Source organism: Stegodyphus dumicola, chromosome 2, assembly GCF_044657685.1.
Source record: "Stegodyphus dumicola isolate Sdum_Otavi_A_Nest chromosome 2, ASM4465768v1".
NCBI lineage: Eukaryota > Metazoa > Arthropoda > Arachnida > Araneae > Eresidae > Stegodyphus > Stegodyphus dumicola.
Window position 1 is genome coordinate 6,205,854 of NC_140769.1, and position 23,121 is coordinate 6,228,974.

At 33.3% G+C, this 23,121-nt stretch overlaps 1 protein-coding gene across 2 annotated transcripts in view; it reads left to right on the forward strand.

Annotated features, from left to right (window-relative positions):
* The window catches only part of LOC118190642 (short coiled-coil protein homolog), a 35,643-nt gene extending 16,364 nt beyond the window's left edge, over positions 1 to 19,279 (forward strand). For both annotated transcript variants that reach the window (XM_085810409.1, XM_085810408.1), the window contains exons 5-6: positions 7,835 to 7,973; positions 18,926 to 19,279. In XM_085810409.1, coding sequence (XP_085666535.1) covers positions 7,835 to 7,973; positions 18,926 to 18,950 — 164 coding nt within the window. In that variant the 3' untranslated portion in view covers positions 18,951 to 19,279. The remainder of the gene's footprint in view (positions 1 to 7,834; positions 7,974 to 18,925) is intronic.
* Positions 19,280 to 23,121: the final 3,842 nt, after the last annotated feature.

A 23,121-nucleotide genomic window follows, 5' to 3' on the forward strand; every position in this document is an offset into this window, starting at 1 on the left:
ATGCCATATATATATATATATATGTGTGTGTGTGTAAGATATAACAAAATATGATGGCTGTTCTATGAAATGATTGGTAACCTCAAAATTAACTATTCTAGATTTTATGTTCTCCTTAAGTTCATCTGTTCTCCCAAATTCGAGATCTTTCCACATTACATAACAACCTGAAATTAACCAATCACAGCTTAGATGTACTTTCTGCACCTACTTAGTATATATACTGCTCGCAAGCAAATACATCATTCCTTTTCTTAGCTTCCATGCCAACATCCACGCTGCTTAAGCTTCCCAGTCTAAAATGCCTATGTTTTACTTTTAAAACCAGTGTCATGATTGGATAAATGTCTACCAAGATGATTTGATATTTGTGAAAATAAAGATTGGTGATTCATCAAAATTCAGTTTTGCTATTATAGTTTGTATGCCTTTCCACTCAGTCATGTCTACAGCCACAAGTTAAAAGTACCGGATTCCTCCTACGCAATTAAAATACTACATATATGTAAGCTAAAAAATATGAAAGAAAACTTCTGATTTTAATTGGCTATAGCCTCTTTTATGTTTTATTTAATTTGGAGACTTCCTTTCTCTATCTTAAAAATAGCACTATAAGTCTGAACTGTGCCATTCAAATTAATCATGGAATCCTGCATAATGCAGATACCTCTTGCCCAATCAAATAATTGTAAACCAAAACTTTTTAACACTTTGCAGGCCGTGCATTTATCAAAGTGCCATTACACTGCCGCCGGTACACGCAGGTTCTACTGCTCGCTAATGGTGATATTTACGCAATTTTTCGAAACATAAGTAGTTGGTATATAATTATTATTAAAGAAATCACTAAAATAACTGTTACACTATTTTTATTCCATTTTATTCCAATTATATTTTTTAATTAGTACTAAAACGTTTTATTTAAAAAATTTCACTGCTAGGATCCATAGTTCTTTTTAGTATGATAATTCTGAAAACATTTTCCAACTTGCAGAAAAACGTTGCAGGAAGAACACATGTATGCAGTGGAACTTCTTTTCTTGGTGGCAGTGCAGACTTTACAGGCCCTTCTCGCGTTTTGAATTCTCCCATTATCACTAATACGTGTTATTCTATGTTTTCTCATGCTCCTAGTAAGTCTGCCTGGTGGATCAAACCTCGGCGATCTATTATTATATTGAGCAGCTGATCTTGATTGTTTCTCCTCTTCATTCCCATTAATCCATGCTAGTGCAAGGTTTAGTAAAAATTGTTTGAACCTAATAGGATTTTCAGAATTTTTTATGTATATCTGGAATGCATTGAGTAATGCACAGTTTATGAGATATAAAACCTTTTTTTTCATCCATTTTTTTGTTTTGTGAAGTATGGAATAACACGATAGGTATTGATCGACGTGATCAACACCTTTCATAAATTTATTATACTCTTGTATGCAAATTGGTTTAATGCACTTCTTTCTGGTTCTTTTACTCACACATTCGATCATGTCTGCTGAATGTATCGTAGAAATCATCATTATCAATATTTTGGCCGAATTCCATTTTTGTACCATAATTTTCCCTTTCGTACGAAATTCCATTGACTTATTTTTCAATGTAGCAGATTTTAAACAATTTGGCACTCCTCTGTTTACTCTGGTTGTGCCACAGATGTTTGTTTTATGCTTTAGTAACTCCTCTGCAACCTTTACACTATTGTAATAGTTGTCCATATATACATCGTGCCACAAATTTAAATATGGCGATAGCACGGACAATATTGTCGCAATTAGAGATTTTCCTTGCTCGCAATATATTTCTAAATTGCATATATAACCAGATGTCACCTCGCACACCATATGGACTAAAATTCCATATTTTATAATTTTCACAGGATTATATGTACGAAAAGATAGCCTGCCCCTCCATGGAATGATACCTTCATTCAGCGATAATTCTTTCCCGGGTTTATAAATGTTTTGAAACTTTTCTACCAGGTACAAGTAAACTGGTTTTATTTTATCAAGTCTTTCTTGGCAATGTTCATTATTACTGAAGTGCCAATACTTCCATAACTGCCGAAACCGGTTCCTTGGCATAGTATTCCCAAAAATAGGTGTATGTAATCCAGGGTGAGTAGACCAATAATCGTCTTGTTCTGGTTTTCTTACTATTCCCATTAGGATAACAAGCCCCAAAAGTTTTTTTCATTTCTACAACATTTGTATCAATCCAAGCTTTATTCTTTGTTGATGCATTGTTGTTATCATTATTCTGCTGATTATGATATAAGTTTGTTTGTGTGGCAAACAAATTAACTAAATCGTCCCCAATGAACAATTTCGCAGTTGATAATATATCTGGTGTGTATAGTACCTGTAACCCAAACCGTTCCAGGCAAGCATAAAAGTTAGGTTTAAAATCAACTTCTGACCAATCATTTGCCACAGCTCTTTATCACTTTCAGATTCACTAATTATTGGTCTTCCCTTATTTTTGAATCATCTCACAATTATATTGCTCCTACTGTCCGAATCACTTTCACTATCAATGCAGTTATCCTCTTCTGATAACAGATCAGCATATATTTCCTCATCGAAGAGCACTTTGAAGGATATCTTTAAATCTAACATAAGTTTTCGATACGTGAAGGCAGCGAAAGACAGTCTCAAACTAATAAAACAAGCTTCCACGGAAAAAGATTTCAATAATAGACAGTCTGGTGAATTTGGAGAGGAAAACAGTTGAAACTAATGTTTCCTGATTGTCAAATGTTTTGCTATAGTATGTCTATCTATACAAACGTCGATGTGAAGCATCGTTGTCGGCAAAAATAAGTCATGCGTACGTGACAGTGGCCGATAACTGTTGGCGAGCAAAAGTCACGCCAGCGTGACAGCGGCCCACAAAGTGTTAACTCAAACTTTTGACTCCCTCCTTTCTTCCTCTGAACTGATGTGTCACTTTTCGCTTCAATTTCTGTGCTTCGTGAATGCTTCGCTATGCTAGCTTCTATCATCATAGTATCAAAATATAAAATGTTCTGGTGCCAAGTGAATTGTGGTCACAAATGTGAATTTAAATAAAAAGGAAATTAATCCAGATCAGTTTGTTACTATTTAATATGAATCAAGTATCTACGCTAAACAGCATTTCTACACTTCTACACGTCTACATCTCGGTGTTCTTATATCAGTGCTTCAAAAATTGTGCTTTCATTACATTTTTATGTGTAAGATAAAAACTATGAAAGCAAACTTCTAATCTTTATTGGCTATAACCTCTTTTATTATTTATTTAATTTGGGGACTTCCTTAACCTTAAAAATAGCACTATAAGCTAAATATGTCATTCCTTTCCTTAGCTTCCACCCTGCGAAGAGCTCTGCGCCGCTTGTGCTGTCCAAAATGTTTACATCGTACTTTTAAAAATCTTGTACATGGAAATTATTGTGTTCTCTCTATGATTAGAAAATATCTTGTCTGCAAAGTGGATGATTTTTGATATGTGTGAAAATAAAGGTTGGTGATTTGTAGAAATCTAGTTTTGTTATCTTCAACAGTACGCATTCAACCCTCAGCCATGACGGATATTGAAAGCAATTAAAAATTCTAGTGTTTTCTTCTATTCATTAAATTATGACATATATATATATATATATATGTATTTTATTTGCACCGACAAAATTTATGCATTTATCGTTACTACAACTTCTCATCAGGTACTGCTTCTTTCTGATTATTCACATTCCCTCCCAAAAAGTCATCAAAGTGACTGATTCTTCTTCAAGCTAAGATGCAAAATACAGCAACCATTCATTTTCAGAAATGAACGTGCTCTAGGAATTACATAAAGCAGCAGCCAATTAACAAAATTAAAAATGTAAAAAATATCCATGATAAAATGCTTTTTTGGTTCCATTCTGTCCATGTACAGAGCAGAGCAGTTTTAGCTTGGGAAAAAATATCAGAGAATTGCAGAAACTCGGCATCACATATAGCTTGACATTGTATAAAGTGTTGGTTCTTTCCACATACATCGCAATTTATTTTCACTTAAATAAACATCGAAGAATTGCACAAATTTGATATTGTGCATGCTTTTGTTTTTCCATGTAGGCAGTAATCTGTTTTTGCTTTGAAAAAAGAACAGAACTGCACAATTTGTCTTCGGAACTTTACCTTAAAAAATTTTGATCCATAAAATTTTATTGCAAAGTTAAATTTTGTGAAATGTGGATTTTTGCATTTAGGCAAAAAATGCCATATTTTTGAAGAAAATGAAACACTTTCTTTTTCATCAAATTCCAAAGTTCAATTACAGTTTTCCACAAGGGGAAAATGCTCTCAGTGGAAACAGACACTAATGAGCATTGAACTTGAAGATGGAAACATGGCTTTTGGTGGAAATTTTGGCTTGTCTGCTGCAGGTATAGGTGTACTTGGATTGTCACATAAATGCATTTTCATGATGTCATGGGTTGCCCCGTGCTGTCATGCTTCATACCAGCTGACTTTTTTTAGAGCTTTCTTATTATTATATGAATGCTATACATCTCACATAACAGTTTTCATAATTAGCTTTTTATTATTTGTATTTTTGCATCACTTAAGAGTGTTCAAGTAAACAGTTTTATATGGCAGTCAGTCTTCAAAACTGTTGATCTTTAGAACTATGAATTAATCTTTAGAATCTTAAGAACTGCTTTAGAACTCTGAATGTGTTTTTGTACAAAATTTTATGAAGACATTTTACTATTATGTAGGTATGCAGTCTGGCAGATGAATACACTAACTCATAACTATTATGTGATTTTCTTTTGCATACTATAAATAACAGCCATTTTTTGCTAATGTGCAAAAGCATGCCTTCATATCTAACATTCTGGCTCTCATTTTTTTAATTACCGTATTTGACAGCATATAAGATGCACTTTTTTTCTTAAATTTGGTCTCAAAAAAGTTACCTGCATCTTATACGTGAAGGATATAGGTTAATTTTCAATACTGAATGCTATTTTTAGCTCGATAAAGGTCTAGACACACATAACGTTTTCTACATCTGCCATAATTATTTTGCGCATGCGTGAAATATCTGTCGCCAAAAAGTGCCAAAGCTCGAAGCTGATGTCGAAGTTCGAACAGGTTCGACGGTCACATTACGTCTATGGAGCCTTTCCTTCTTTACATAGACTTTCTTTGACTCAGCCGACACACGTGTCGGTATCAGTGCTACTCTGTATAAATGTGTCGGTATCGGTGCTACTCTGTATAAATGTGTCGGTATCGGTGCTTAAAACTACTTGTTTAAAAAAAAATACCCTGGAAAATATGACTACAGGAAACAAGAGATTAAGCTATACAATTCAGTATAAATTAGGAGTGTTAAACTATGCCAAAGCACATGGAAACAGAGCAGCAGCAAGGCATTTCAGTCTACCACCTACCAGAAAAATTATATGTACTTGGCGACTGCAGGAAGATCAACTGAAGACTGCTAAAAAACATAACCTTCGATCCTGAACTTGAAAATGCCGTAAAAATGTGGGTCATAAATAAGAGGAAATCTGGGATAAGTGTTTCAACCAAAATAAATCAATGAGGCCAAAGGATTTGCAGAAAAACATGGGAATCAGAACTTTTCAGGGTCTGAGGGCTGGTGTTACAGGTTCATGAAAAGGCAAGGCTTATCAATGCACACAAAAACAACTATTGCACAGAAAATGGCAGCAGATTATGAAGAAAAAATACTAGCATTTCGTAGGTTTGTTATAAATGCACGCAAGAAAACTTCTTTTGAGCTTGGTCAAATAGGAAATATGGATGAAATTCCACTCACATTTGATGTACCATCCAACAAGACTGTGAGTATTGAAGGGTCTAAATCAGTAACCATAAAAACCACAGGTCATGAAAAAACCCGATGTATGGTAGTTCTTAACGGAACAGAAGATGACACATTATTCGAAGAAGGTGATACTAGCGATGACGGAAACAGTACTGATGACGATATTCTCGTTTTCGATGATGATGATAGTGAAAAGGATTTTTATGATTTTGAAAGTGGTTAAAGTCTCATTTCATGATAGGCAACGTTTTCATTGAATCTTGAACATTTTCCTTGAATCTGTGTTTTTTGTTGTTTCTGCTTTATTTTGCATTATGTTTGATTGCTTGCCATTCATTCATTTATTCATTATTGAAATTTACATATGTTCAAAATAGCTTGCCGTTTGTTAATTTTCCTTAAGAAAAATATGTTTGGTAATTGCATTTAATGATTGTTTATTTGGCTTTTATGAAACGTAAGAACTAAAACCACATTTTAAGTTATTGTGGCACTATGCTGTCGCACGGACTATGGAAACTTTTTTCCCTTGTGTGTGGTCTTCTAAATAAGGGTGCGTCTTATATGCCATCAAATACGGTATTTTTTAGCTTGACAAAATCATGTTCAGCAAAGTTAACTTTCTGTGGAAAAATCTGTTTGGTACAATTCAGATTAAGAAAGTATGTATAGTTCAAACCTAAATATTGTTGTAATTAAAAAGGGAAAATGAAACAAATTTTAATTGAAATGATTTTTGTTACCGGTTTTTTAAAAAGTCTGGCAATTTTTGCTAGGGACAATTGATGCTACTCTTTTAAAGTTCCATGATTTCACAGAGCATTTCAAAGCCTCTCATAAAGTGTCCTCCTCTTCCTTCATTTGGGTCAATCTCCAAAGCAAAATCATCTAACAATTCATTTAATTTCTTGTAAGTTAAATGTTTTGTAAATGTAAGTTTTATCTTCTTCTTCATTATCGCTGGTGTCTCGTATTCTAAGATCATCCAATTCTTCATTCATCATGTCTTGATTAATTCTTTGACATTTCCTTCTTTTACACCTGAAAGTCATCGATTATAAATTGCTTTTGCAATTTTCAAGTTTTCTTTGGCTTCATTTTCCATTGATGGAAATCCTTTAAAATTGTTAACTTCTGGCAAGAGGTAATGCTAGCAATTATTATTAAATCATGATGAGTGAATGCTGAGCCATATGTGAATGAAATTCTAGGGTTAGATAAATTAAATAGAAACAATTAAGAAAATGCATCTATGTGAAATCATGTTACTCAAATCCGCGCTTGGAGGAATTTACTGTATCTTATAAATGATTTTGAAGATTTCATTGAACTATTACAGTACAAAATCATGAGTTTATATTTCACAATTTTTGCGCTGATAAAATGCTCAAAATCTACTCTGTCAGAAACTTGATATGAACTGTGAAAGTATTTAAAAATTACATGAATTTATCTTTGTCAAATGTTCTCTTGGTGTGAATAAATATTTCAAAATTTCAAAGAATTAAAATAAGTTAATACTGTATGTTGAGAGGAAAGGTTACATTTAGGAAATTGTTACCGTTTCTTGCAGAATTTTCAAATTTATTTTAATATTTTATGCCATTTAAGAACAAAAGTTTTGAAACATTTTTAACATGCTTTCTTGTTAGTTGTATGTTGATTGTGAAAGTTGTAACTGATTTTTTTCAAGTATTTTCATCCCTTCTTTTAAACATATTAAGGGAAATGAATTATGAAGAAAACTAGTTTACCTCTATTTTGAAATTTAAAATTGAGGAAACATGGATCTGTCAATTAACCGTAATGACAAATGGATGCTAATGAGGATTTTTTTTTTTGAGAAACTATTAGGATTTTGTTTAATTCAGCTGTTACTTATTGCTAGAACCCACGGAGAAGGAATCTTAAGAGCTTATTTTTATATTTTTTATTTTTATTGTATTTTAGAGCTTATTTCTGCATAGTAATTTGAAAATTCAGTTTCTCCTTCCAATTTCTTATAGATCTGTCTCAGAGGGTAGATAGTGTGAAAGAGGAGAATCTGAAACTGAAATCTGAAAACCAAGTTTTGGGGCAATACATCGAGAATCTTATGTCCGCATCAAGTGTGTTTCAGTGTACATCACCTAAAACCAAGAAGAAGTATGTGTATATTTCTAATAAAATACTAGTTTTATTCTCTTTTAAACTAAAGAGTTAAGGAGAGTATGGTCTTTAATTTTATAAGGGCGATTGAGGAACTTTTGAAAGCAGTGTAATTAATTTTAAAAAACTTATAAAATGAAACTTTTTGCACCAAAAGAAATCAGAAAGAACATTGCCATTCAGTAGATTCTGAGCCACTGTGATATTTTTAGAAATGAGCAGGCAGATATATTTGCGAAGGCCGGATCCCTTATGGCCCAACTTGATTCCCCTTTGCCTTGTGTAATATTAAAAGAATTGTATATAATAAAATGAAAAATGGCAGAATGTCCTTACATGTTGCTGCAATAGTGGATAAGAAGTGGAATATCCTGCTCAACAAAAGAAATAAAAACCCCTTTTGCCTTACCACGGGCTGTTGGAGTTGCTTGTTTTCGTTTGACAACTGGCCGTTATTATTTACAGCAACAATTACATTGGATTGTCGGATTCAGCTTGTTTCCCTTTGTGACATCAGGTTGATATGGAAGGTGACCACCTCAAGAACTGCCATATTAAAGTTTACTACAGAAAACTCTATCGAGGCTAATTTTTATCCATTTTTTTTAAAAATTCTGTCATTATTCTTATTGGGCTGCTTGTCAATTAATGGCAGAAGTGCCAAAGATGGGCATAGGATTAAAAAAATATTAAAATACTAATGAACTGCTGACCAATAAAAATATATTTACAGCATATTACCACGAAGGAAGGATTCTTATATTTGATCTGTTCCCTAGATTGAGCATATGATTAGCCCTCGGGATCACTACTCACTTCCCCCCAAGCATTTTTAATGCTATATAAGGAGGTGCAACTTGTTGCCGTGATTGAGCCCATGTTGTGGGTATGGCTGCAAGCCCTGTGTGTTGATGTGAGTGGTCATTGCATTGGTGAGCTTCTGCTTCCATGCATGGGTGTGCTTAGTTTGGCCCGTTTGTTGCACTGTGGAGCACAGTATATGTGATGTACTTCATCATTGGTCTTCTACTGGGCAGAGGTGCATCCTATTTGAGGTCATGCACTGTGGTGGCCCTGAGGTGTGAAACATGCCAGTGTGACTATGTGTGCTGAAAATTGCAATCTTTGCCATAATAATTTTGTGAGTTTTTCTGAATATATCAGACAAACAAGATGCAACAAGATCTATTAGCAGTTTAGGTGAAGTGTGATGTAAAAGTTCCCAGTGTCCTTGGGATAGTAAACAACCCTGGGATTTGATTGTGGATCTTTTATATGGCAGTTAAATGTTATACCACTATCGCAAAACAGCTGTGGAGCAGTAGATTTTAATATTTAAACTGCTTTCTAGAACAAACGTGATTAGCCTTCGGGATCATTGCAGACTTTTTCTAAAAGTTGTTTCCACACCTAAATTCAGTAAAATTTTATAATTTTTGATGAAAAAAGTTTGAACTTCACACTAATCTTTGAAATTTTATCTGGCAACACTGTATACTGCAGAAATCATGTAACTGTGGGAGATGACAATTCCTAAATGGCATTGCTTCGGAAGAAGGTTGCAGTGCATATTGTGATATGCAGAGTTGAAATGCAGTGATGCACTAAATGTTAACAGAAGCTATCAAAATAAGCCGTAGATGATCAAAATATGCATGTATGTACAAGGTGTCTGAATAAAATGTACCTAATTTGGAGAGGCCGCTCTATTTAACAGAGAGTTTAAAAGCGTAAGAAAACTGCAAAATTAGATACCAATACTTACAACGTTTTTATTAAACAATTAGTAAAATTCCACCTAAGTTCCCGTATTAGCCCTGAGAATGTCCAGTTCCAGCCATGTCCGCTGTGGGGCCCCATCTTGTTGGAAGATAACAGTGGTTTGTAAATGCTGCATTTGGGGTATTGCATAAATTTGTAACATGTCCAGGTAAATATTTGCTGTCACAGACGTCTCGGCAAAGAAAAATGGTCCTGTGACTGTATCATGTGATAGAGAGCACCAGATACTGATTTTTGGGTTGCTCCATTCCAATTCGTATAGTGAATGGGGATTTTTTGAGCCCCAAATTCTGCATTTGTGCTTATTAATGTTGTTGCTAACATGAAATGTCATTTCATCTGAAAAAAAATCTGATGTGTACACCACATGACTTCCCTGTATGGAATATTAAATTATACGCATTTTTTCTTGCATTTCATTTAAACTTATTAGATTGAATTAAACCTACTTCGCCGACAGCGCATAAACCACAATAGAATAATGCACTCTTTAAAATTCACTATATTTGTTTACCATAGCGACACTCTGGCGCTAGATTCACTTAACAGCGTTATATTTCGTTCCTATTATAACTCAGAATGCACAAAATTTATATCATTTAAAGAATTATCTAATCGTTGCCACATGTTCTATTCAAATACTATAATAAAGCTAGAACTATGTATAAAAGAAATTAAGCAAACAAAACAAAAAAGAAACAGTTTTTCATAGATGATTGAGTATTTCTCATTCAATTAATTCAGTTTTCACTTCGCGACAAGGCAAAAATACATAAAAACTCAAAATATCTGTATTAAAAATTACGAAGTAAATCTTAAATGCTTATTTCCTCGAAAAAATTCTAGGAAAAAAATTATTAAGCATGATTTAAATAATAAATGAAGGCATTATCTTTGTTGTTGCGAAGCTAAGTTTCTCTAGATTGCCAACAAATCTGCTATCCTGCTGTTTCAAATGTAAACGAGCAGTGGCCGCCATCAAAAACATTATTAGGCTTAGCAGCACTTAAACAATTTTAAAATTGTTGATAATTCTAAAAATATTGCATACAGATTTACTAAAGGCATAAAATCCTTAACTGGAAGATAAGAACAACATAATTCAATCATTTTTAAAGCAAAAAATGTACAATTTACAAATATATAAGAGTAAAGAAACTGAGATCACTGAGCCGGGTAACAGAGTGGATATATATATAAATATATTTATATACGTTTGGTGTGGCTGATTGAAACCAAAATACGAGGTGCACATCTACATGTTATAGCAGTCCTATATACAAAATTTCAACGTTCTGAGGCTACTGGTTTTTGAGTTATGCGAGATACGTACGTACGTACATACGTTCGTAACAGACGCCACGGAAAATTCTCTTCAGAATTCATTTTAAAGCAGTTTTATAATTTTTTTGGAGAAAAAGAGTGTTTTATTCTGTCCTTACATACAGATATCATGGAAATACATCGTTAAATTGCATTTGAAAGAGGTCAAAATGGGATATTTTCATTGAAATATGCTGCCTGAAACTTTTCGCGATTGCAATACTTCCTTTTTACTTCGTACAAGGAAGTAAAAAATATTGAAATTTTTGCATAATTTTATGTCACATTGTATTTGCCCATCCAAGGTGTGCAACTAAAAGGGAGAAAAAGAGCCTTATTACTGAAAAGTTGACTACAGGAGAGTAGGTTTCATCATAGGTATCGTGTTTAATTTGCCGATAACCCTGAGCCACTAAACGAGCTTTAAAATGAACAATGTTTCCAAATTCGTCACGTTTAATGTTGAAAATCTACCTGCAACCTAGTGGAGTCTTGTCTTTAGGAAGTAGAACAAGATGCCATACCTTATGCTTTCGCATGTTGGCCATTTCCTCTTCCATTGCCTCTATCCATTGAAGCTTTTCTGTGAATTTCATTGCCTGGTTATAAGTGTTTGGAATTGAAATCTCTAGTCAGCTATCTCGGGTATATGACATTGAAGGAGTGCTAGTTGGGTTGATTTCAGCACTATAAGTATTGCTTCCCTTGAAATCAAACAAGGTAGGATCATACTGAATATTATGTTCAGTGCAATACCTTTCTACATCATTTGGTGATCGTAGTCTTTGATTAGACCCCCTCCCAAAATAATACACATCCGTATGAGTGCCGTCTGGCCTTGGAATAGGTTTACGAAGCCAAGTTACTTGTCTCAATGTAGATTGAGTGTCAGTGCCAATTGTAGAAGAAGGTACATTGGTATAGGTTCTTTCCTCTATTTCAGGAAAATAGCCAACTGGAGTATCAGTAGATTGGAACTCTACCCTTTCTTCAGATTCCAAATCAGGAAGGGTGCCCAGTGCAGCTCCACTGCCACTTTTCTGCATTCCAATTGACTCTTTAAAAGTAGCATTTAGGGTTTCTACTACCTTTTGCTCATTTTCTAACCAAATCTTGTACCCTTTTGTTCGTACACTGTACCCAATCAATCGGCCCTTCGTTGCCTTTGGATCAAGCTTAGAATTTCTTTTAGCCTTTGGAATTCCCACATAGGCAATCGTTCCAAATGCCTTAAGGTGACGTACTGATGGTTTCCGCTTAGTGTACAATTCGAATGGGGTTTTATCTTGGCCCTTATGACAAATTCTATTAAATGAATATGCAAAAATACATTACTGCATCTGACCAAAATTCGGAACTCATTCCACCATCATGTAAGATTGCACGTACATTGTTGAGAGCTGTCTGGTTAAATCTCTCACAAACTCCATTCTGTTCTGGAGTATATACATCTGTAAATTCGTGCTTTACACCATTTTTATTACAATATGACCTGAATTGATCATTATCATATTCTCGCCCATTGTCAGTCCTAAAGTATTTCAATCTAAGGTTCAAAGATCTTTTCGCACGTGCTATATGCCTTTCAAATACTTCAAACACCTGACTTTTCTCCACAATGGGGTACACTACCACGTAACGAGAATATTCGTCAATAAAGGAAACGAAGTAACATTCACTATTCCTACCTGGAATGTTAATAGGTTCCCATACATCAGAAAAAACCTTTTCAAGTGGCCTCTTTACTTGAATACCTTCTAAGGGTCTATAGGAGATTCGTCTTTGTTTATTGATTTGGCAATGTTCACAAAACAAATTAGGTGAGTGCTTTAACACGGGAAGACCTCGAACTGAATGTTTCTTACTAGTCCTGACAATAGCACCATAATTTATATGACCAAACCGACCATGCCATAATTCACTATTGTTATGCTGAACTGTGTATGCCTCAAATTTTACAGATTTGCCCCCCTTTTTCACTATTTTCGGGAACACATGATAGTTACTTCCTATCAACTTAGCCTTGTACAAAGTTTCATTTTCATCATCAGTAACTTTAATTTGCCCATTTTTACCATAAAATCTCGCTCCATTGATATCCACCCTAGGTCCAGATATTAAATTTCGTCTCAGTTCAGGTGAGTATAACACATCTTTAAACAAAATAACCGTATCCCCAAATTTCATTTTAACAGTACCCTTCCCATGAATTGGAAAAGTTACCCCATCAATAGCTACTAGCATATTCTCGTTTTTCACAGGAGAAAAAGTATCAAACAATTCACGATTTTTACAAAAATGATGAGATGCAGCAGTATCAAATATCCAACTATCATCATTTTCCTCCAAATTGTTAACATTAGCTTGAGCTATAAAATGGGACTGAGCATGGGAATTATTTTTACCTTTACTCAACTTGGGTTTATTCTTACACTTAGAAGATGCTTTATTACTACAAGATACAGCTGAGGAAACAGAAGAAGCAGGCGAGGGTGATCTGGAAAAATTACCTTTCATTCTACAGTATTTTTGAATATGACCTGGACGGCCACATTTATAACACTTGAGCCCTTTAATCTGCTTAAATTTGTGTTCACAGTTAGTACTTTGGACTTCTATAGTCTTATTAGAATTTTCCCTATCTATCTCTCTTAAGACGCGTTTCCTCTGCTAGTATTTCAAGTTCAACATTTTTAAATATGAACTTTTCATCTGGCCACCTCAAAACATTCTGAACTACTTGATCAAATCTATCTGGAAGGAACCTAAGAAACTGGAAACATATATATACGTTTCTTACAGCCTGATTAATATCAGCTAATTGTTCAGTTACACGTTTTAATCTAGAAGAAAAGAAACTAATACTTTCATTTGGCTTAATTTTACAATTTAAGAACTCTGAAAACAGGGACATATGTCTAGACCGATAATCTGGCTGGAAGTATTTGGCAAGCGTATTCCATGCCACTACCGGGTCATCAATTTCACATATCAAGTTTCTACATTTAGGGCTTACATTCATATAAATTAACGATAATGCCAAACGACTTCTATTTTGATAGTCGGCAATAATTTCTTTTGTTAATACCCTTAACATCATGTAAATCAGGACATTTTTCAATACCTTTAACCAAAAGCCATGCATTTTTCTCATTTAAGACAAACTTCATATCTTTGGACCATGTAAAGTAATTACATGCATCAAGTTTAGCAATATTATGCATAACACTAACAGTAGCCATATTTGAATTTTAACAAAAACCGCCCCCCAATCTCTTAAGTCCTAAATTCTCCTAATCTAAAAATAGCATCTCCTAAGTGTAAGAATAAACCCAAGTTGAGTAAAGGTAAATGCCGCCTTTATTGAAGAACATGGATGCCGCCCATGGCAGTCACTCACATGGTAGCCTCTGGAACCAAGGAATTTATTCTGGAACAATCATCTTGTGGATATGAACAAAGGAACTTATTCCGGAACAATCATCTTGTGAACAGGAACCAAGGAACTTTATTCACCGGACTGCATGCATCCTTCTGAAGGGGCTGGAAACCGCACACCTAAGTGCCAGGAAAGCAGGAACTAAAAGAAGGGTTGAGCCAGAGCGACGTGAGATACTTATAGCAGAAGTAGGCATGACTTCATCTCACGGTAACCAATCAGCTATCGGCTTTCCAGATGACGTAACATCACGTTTCGTTTTTGCATCTCAATTACGTTGAAACTGTCCATTCTCAACGCAAATAGTGGCAGTAAGAAGTAAAAGTAACTACTATATTACATTAAAATAAGACCTAAACTAAATAAATATTTCAAGGAGGAGAGATGATGCAGTAAAAGGTTTACAATACGTTATATTTTCCAACAGGAGTAGCACATATTGAACTCAGCGCATGTGCAAGCTGGGATAACGTTCTCCACTTGTATTCCCACAAAGTTTTTTTCTTTCTCCGTCACCTAGCTGCCTGTTCGTGCTCGTTTGTAGCGTATGCCTTTTCGTAGTGTAGTATATACGCCCATCGGCACCAGCTCTTTGATGTGTCTTTTGCCGATAAGTGAGGTAGGTGCTACCAATTTTTATGACCTTCAATATTGGGGACACTATTGCAGATTTCAAATATTATAAGAAATTTAATAAATGATATTTAAGGAGCTTCTTCCGCACCCCCAAAAATACATTCCCGCATCCCCAGTTAAGAACCACTGATCTAAACAATCATTGAATCAAAGAAACATATAAACAATCATTAATTGACAATCAGGGCCGCAGCTAAACCTGTTGCTGCCTGATGCAAACTCTGCAAATCCAAAATTCTGCTTCCTGTTTCCTTTTCAAATTAAAAACATTTTGTTGCCTTTGAATTTCGCTACCCGGTGTGATTACACTGATTGTGCATGTTCTGGTGCCGGCCCTGATGGCAGTTTGCCTTCAGCGAGTGATGATGTGTCGAAGACATTGTGAAGTTTTGTAGTGTTTTTTCCCCTTCTAATTACAACTTAATGCAGTAAAAAAGACTCTTTCAATTTTTAAATATTTAGATTCTTCCACTAATATAAAAATATTGTATACTTGTAAATATTGATCTATCACAAATAAATACTTGTAAATATTGATCTATCACAGCTTTATAATGCTCTTGAAACTTTGGATTCTTCTTAAATCTGCATCACAATGGCTCAGATCTTTTTTTTTTTTCTTCTTCAGAATTATCTTGTTATATCCCTTTGTGTTCATTCCATGACAAGCAACTCGTATATTTGTTGTCCTTGAATTTTACTAATTCCAAAAATTTTCTCAACATCTTCTAAGCTGTGACCATCATCAGATTTATTAGAAATTTCCAAAGCTTGCAATTGCCATAAATTTCTTATCAATTTATTTAATAAATTATTTTTAACTTTAATCACATTCTCTGTGATTTTAAATGTTTCTGATGCATTACATGCATTTTCTGTTCCACTTACACACCATCCAAATTTATTTTCTACCGTCACTAATAATGAAAACATTTGGCAGACTTTTTCTATAAAGCATCCATCTAAGCAATGGCAAGCAAATGTAATTTTTCAAGATTTTCTTTATAGAACTGGGTACTCTTCTGTTTCGGGGACTCGATTCAGAAATGTATGCAGGTATGTATGGATAGATGTGTTCATGTATGCATATATATAGGTACATATGTATGTGTGTATACACACACACACATATATGGACATACATACTCCTCTGAATCTGGTCCCCATAACAGAAGTACCAAAGCTATGAGATAGAATCAGGTCACTACTTTTATTTTTATGTTTTTGAATAACATTATGTTCCTTAATTAACAAGAATAAAATAATTATGTGTAGACATTGATCAGTTTAAATTTACTAATAAATTTGTAAAAAGAAATGAAACAAATTATTTAAATGGCTTACTTTTAGGAAATAAATAAATTTTGGACACTGAATAATTTTAATTTATCATATACAGTCAAAAGTCGTTGATCCGGACTCATCGGGACTTCGGCAATTCCGGATTATCTATTTTTCTCGGATTATAGATCATCGGTTTAAATCTTGTAAGATGGCATGCAGAAATTCTAAAATTAAAAATATGAAACCATAATTTATGAAATAAAGAACAATTATGATCTAAAGGGTATCAAAATTTACAAAAAAAAAAAAAAAGCTTAATATTTATTTGTTTACTTTATTAAACATTTCTTTCAATGTAAGTTGTTTAAGTTGCTTCGTTTTATGTGATAATACTTTCTCTTTAATTCTATAAACAGACATAATTTCTTGTTCAGTTACAAAGTTCCGCTGTTCAAGTCCTGTAATTGCTGTGCCGAGAATACCGACTGACTTGTCAATCAGAAATTTTTCGTTTTCACTAACCTCTCTGTCACTTTCTTCATGGCTTTATCCATTTTTTGCAGCAATTCCCCTTTTTGTTTGATGGACATCGAAACATACTTTCACTTTGTAGATCCTTTGTGAGCTCCAGCATTAGAAATTCTATTTGACATAATCGAAAGTTCAAGCTTACTTTTTATAAAATTGCTCTAACAGTCTGCAAAAAATAATAAGCCGGATCCAATTCGAAGATTAAGGAACAACGCAATCTGCAACATTAACTGAAATAGATAATTAGATAATTTTAGCTTATACCGAACGTTATACATTAAACGTGCATGCGTAAACATATTATGCGTGTGTGCAAACATATTATGCGCATGCGCGCGCGCATATGTGCAGCCGTAAAGATCTTACGTGCATGCATCAAAGCGACGCATGCGCAGAAAGTTTGTAGCTTTGAGGTCCAGATCATTGCTTTGAGGTCATTCCTTGTAGCTTTGAGGTCATTCCGGATTATGGGTGTCTGAATTAACGACTTTTGACTGTATATATTTTATTTACGTATAAGCCACACATGGCTCGTGAGCCATGCTATGGCCACCTCTGCAATATATATACAATACTTTGTCTCCAAAAACTTTGCTTGCTGTTTCTTGATTCTTTTTACATCTGGGATTTTTTCTAATACATGCTGTAAAAAAATGCACTAGACAATGACATCAACTCAGCATTTTCGTTTGAATTGATGTCATTTAGGAATCGTGATCTTCTTATCGTGAAGTGTTGCCAAATGAAACTTTAAAAGTTGCTTTGCAGAACAAACTTTTTTTTTTTTAAAAAAAAATCTTTGTTCATTGTCATGTTATTGTGAATTTCTATTAGAAGTCTTGTGAGCTGTATGATGTAAATAAAGCCCATTAAAAGTATTATATGATGAAAACTTGAAAATTTAATATATCAGTAATATAGAAAGTAGAATTTGGTAAACAGGAAGATGATAAGATGATCTGGAAATAGCATAATTAGAACCATGATGCTGTTTGTTTCAAATATGTAATGAAAGACAACTGAAATACTAATGCTGTCTTCTTTTAATGGTGAAAATTCAGCTAAGCTATACAAAGTATTTTGTGTATTTTCAGATATAATTTGTCTTCTGTTAATAATGAAACATAACTTGTCTTCTCTTAATGATGAAAATTCAACTGAAAATAAAAAAAAAAAAAAAAAGTTTCAATTCCTGTATTTAAAATTTATGTGGTTTTCCCCATGTGTGATATGAATATGAGTGAGTTCCCTTAAAACGTCTTCCACAAAGGCATCCCTTCTGTTAGACCAATAACCCTTCTATGCTTTGCTAAATGAAAAAAAAAAAAAAAAAAAACTTATATGTAATCCTCCCCCCCCCATGATGAATGTTTTGATGTGATTTATTTGTATAAATCACATCAAAACTGCATATTAGCCATGCAAAACTACATATAACTGCATATTAGAAATAAAATTCATAAAAAAAATTCATCAGATATTGTTATGCATTGTTTGTGATTAGCACACACATATATTGTTCTGATCTTTCAAAGATTTTTTTAAGTGTTTTCATTGTTAACATTTTCTGATTAAGGAATTTCATTTATTTAAAGTATTACTGAAGAATAATTTAAAAAAAAATTAACAGAAGTACGTAATATAAAGCATCAAAATGTCTTTTTACTATTATAAGTAAAGAAAAAAATAAAAATATGATGCTACATGGAATGACAGTAATAAGCAGAATTAGCAGTTTATTTGTATGGTCATTTGTATGATCAAATAGTAGAAAATAGTCTATTAATATAACATTATGCAGTATGGCACAAAAAGTAGAAATATTTTCTATACATATTTTGGACATAAAAATTATATTAAGATATATATAATTTTTAATGAAATTGTATGGATTGTGTTTATGTGTAATGTACCAAAATTTTGTTTTAAATCTTATCACATTTTGATTTTACAGGGGTTCTTTCAAGGGGAAGAAGTAATTTACATTGCTAACATTTGGTACAGCTTTTTCTGCAAGGAAAAAAAAAAAAAAAAAAAAAAAAACTAGTCTTATTTAACTAAGCACAAAGGCAAGATGTTTGTGCTTTTGGCTTTCTAACACCTATGTCTGAACAAAAATCTTGTGTACAAATATTAATTGTAATCAAGTTATACATAAAATGTATTGTTTTATTTTCCATATATATATATATATATACTTTTTCTTTGCCAGTTTCTTTATCATGCATTTGCTTTGTATATAGTCGCATTTAATTTTATGTTTCTTATAGTATCTGTTGTATTTAATAAAATTTTTTGTTTCAGTGTATTTGCTACAAATATTATATTATTTTAGGAATAATGAATTTATTATGAGTTTTTCCACTTGTAAAGTAGTGCTAAAGTATTTCTTATGTAAGCTAAAGTATTTCTTATTTTAAAGTAGTGCTAAATTATTTCTTATGCATGGATAGTTATTCTTTAAAAATCTTTACACAAACTGCCATTTAGTAACCAAGGAAAAATTCTAACATTCTAAACATATCTTAAGATTTTAAACAATGTTCCCAGATACAGTAAACTCTGTTGTGGCCACTGACTCCAAAAGTGATCAGTATTTCTGAAAACAATATATATATATGTTGATAATTATAATATACTTTTACGAAAATCGTTTTTAATCCAACCAAGACCGTCAAATATATTTATTCCCGTCAACAGAAACATTATAATATTGGTATCAACATAAAATCTTTCTACATAGAATACGAATTAAGAACTCCCAACAAGCAAAAGAAAAAAAAAATATTCTTAATTTCAACATAAGGTAATTTATTTTAGATTTGTTTTTAATGACACATTATGTTTTAAATGCTTCATTTCATTCCTGAAAATTATATTTTTTGTATAAACAAAAATAATTTTTGTATAATTTGTATAAAACATAATGTCTTTATACAAATTTTTACATTTTTTTTTTTTTTTTTTTTTTTTTTCCTTGCTGGACTAGTAGCAAATTGATGTTCAATGATGCCATGGCAGTTCATTTCTGCATTTGAGATTCAGGGTTCATAGCCACATTTTAGTTAAAAAAAAATAAGCACCTATAAGCACTTTTCAAGCACAGTTTAAGAAAAAAATAAGCACTTGTCTAATTACATTATACACAACCGCATAACCTTAAAAATTAGACTTGTAATTTAAAATAATGAGAAATGGAGTATTTATTGAGAGAGAATAAGCATTACCTCAACCATGGAAAATAATTACTTTTTTTTTAAATTTTAAATAACAGTCCAATTTACAGAACTAGTTTACAACGAGAGGAAAAAAACTATACAGAACTAAACTATACAAGATTTAATGATGAAATTTCAGTTCAAAATAGAGAAAATAAATAATAATAAGAAATATTTATTGTATTCGCGTGGAACCAAATAATAAATACAATTCATTTTTTCACTTATATTGATATTTAAATAATTTAAATCTAAATTCTGAACATTTTCTAAATTTTCATTGTATATCAGTTTTCCCGTAACAGATATTGCAAGCAAAGTAATTTAAGTAAAAAAGAGGAACATTTCTGAAATCAGAAGACAGAAATTTGCTTCATGCAGTCATCCTCTAAAAAAAAGCTTAACTAACCTGCATACTTAGAAATTGGCGAATATTCGGACAGTCGAGCAGAAGGGGGGTAGACTGTAGCCGCTCTTTAGATTTCTCCGCTAAATAAATGCTTTTGACATTTTGATATATGCAACGTATAAAAATAAACCAATGGAACTGAAAAGTATTCTGCTTAGCAAGCACAGTCAAACTCTTTTAAGTGTTCATAAACAAATCTCGGACAAAACATCAAAATTAATTATCTCTGCAAGATATGGCAAACGTTATTGCGCAATACGTGCGCCGTAATTCTTCCCTACATGATATTACGCAATCGGAACCAACAGCTGCCGGTGTTGGGAAAATAAAGAACTAAATAACTGGGGTGTTTTTCATTCTAATTTTCAACAGACGGCATTAAATTTCCGGAATAGAATCATTCTTCGCTTGGGTTGGTAGACTGCAGAACTTTTAGTCCTATTCAATCCAGATTGGAAAGTGACAAAAAAAAAAAGGGGGTCCGTGGCTTGTTTTGCAGCGAACTGTAACAGTTTCAATATTCGATATTTTGTGAAGAAAGGGGAGAACCTCCCAATCTTCGTGCTGTATAATGTATTGGCCAAAAAAATGAAATTATTTTGACTATTCGATGACTTTCCCTTTATTTAAGCCATTCCGAATATTATTCCTTAGAAAGCTAATAATCTGTGTTAAAACACAACCATTTTTGGAAGTTTACTATACTTCAGCAGTTACTGCAACTATGTTATTATGAACATTCATGTGCTCATAATATAAGCATAATGATCATAATAAACACGAATATGAACTGGCCAAGCGGAACGAGAATGCAAATTATTAAGATCATGATCGAAATTCAAACGTGTGTAGTATTTGGGTGGGAGGAAAAGAATGCCGAATGTACCGGAATTTTCTACTGCATTCGCAATTCTTTGACCAATAGAACGACGGGCACCTGTCTGTAACCTTTCTTACACACCATAGGTTATGTTAATGCAGAGATAGGGGGAAAAGCTATTTCCGGGAGTATGATTCACCATCTGACATTCCATATCAGGAAGAAAAGTTGTTTATTTAGTTTCGACGTTGGTACGGGGAAAAATAGCGCGTTCATTAAAAAAAAAAAAAAAAAACCACTAAAAACAAAAAAATACGGGCTTTAAAGAAAAAGTAAGCACCTATAAGGGCCTTTATATTTTATTTTCAAATATAAGGACTTATAAGCACTTATAAGGACCGCTACAAACCCTGAGATTATTTGTTATGTGTGTGTGTAGTGAATTTTAGAAATCATGATTATCTTAAGATACTTGTGAAAAAAACAAAAATTAAATTTAGGAATAAAATTGTCATTCAAAAATCACTGTTGGCAGAAAAGTGTCAGTATAGTAAAATATCCAAAATGTTTAAAAGGAAAGAAAGAGATCAAGTAAAATTTTACTGTATGAGCAGAGAGAGTTTTTGAAATTACAAACAAAATTTTATATAAGACCTTTTTTGAAGCCTTCTTTTATATTGTCGCATAGATGAAGGGCTCCTACAAATGAACAGGCAAGTACTCAAGACTTTTTATTAACTTGAACTGAATGAAGAGATACTTATATACAGCTGGTGAACATGCTGGAACATTCCAAACTGGAAATGTTCTGGAAGAATAAGAAGGAAATTTACATAAATAAGTAACATTAACAAAGAAATTAACGTAAAAACCAATTATCAGGCATCTTGCCGTTGATGGGTTTCGAGTCCTGCGTCTTCTCCGCTAAGCATGAGGAGCTCGGTCGAAAAGAGCAATTTTTGCTACATTTCCCCCTTCTTAGGAAGAAGCAGCGTCCCGCTGCGATCTGGTCTGGCTTCTTGTAACAGGTCTCCTGGAAATATTGGGCTTTCCTTCATCATCTAGTTGTACTTTTGGATCAAGCTTCAATCTCAATATGTGAACAACGTCTTTTGAATTCTGAAGTTTCTTATTTTGTTCCATACTTTCTACTTCATACGTCATGTCAGAGAGCTGTCATGTTATTTGATATGATCCAAAGTAACGTCTTAGGAGCTTTTCGGATAGCCCAACCTTTCGTACTGGAGTGAAAACCCAGACAAAGTCTTCGATCTTGTTAAACATCAATTCTTCTTCAGCTCTAGTGATCAGATGCTGCGCATCTTCGGAATCTTCGATACTGTATGGGAAGATTACGTCGAGAGGAGTCTGGATATCTCTGCTATAAATGAGAAAGAATGGGCTGAATCCCGTTGTGTCTTGTTTGGCTGAATTATAGGCATAGGTTACAAATGGTAGAATAGTATCCCAATTTTTCTGTTCAACTTACATGGACAACATGTCTGCTAGTGTCTTATTGAATCTTTCAGTTAAGCTATTAGTCTGAGGGTGGTAAGCAGTTATCAGAAGATGAGACATCTTGCATAGATGAATTACTTCTTTAATAACGTTGGATAGGAAGTTGCATCCTCGGTCACTTATCATTTCATTGGGGGCACCATGCTTCAGTACAATTTCTTCAACTATATACTTGGCAATTTCGC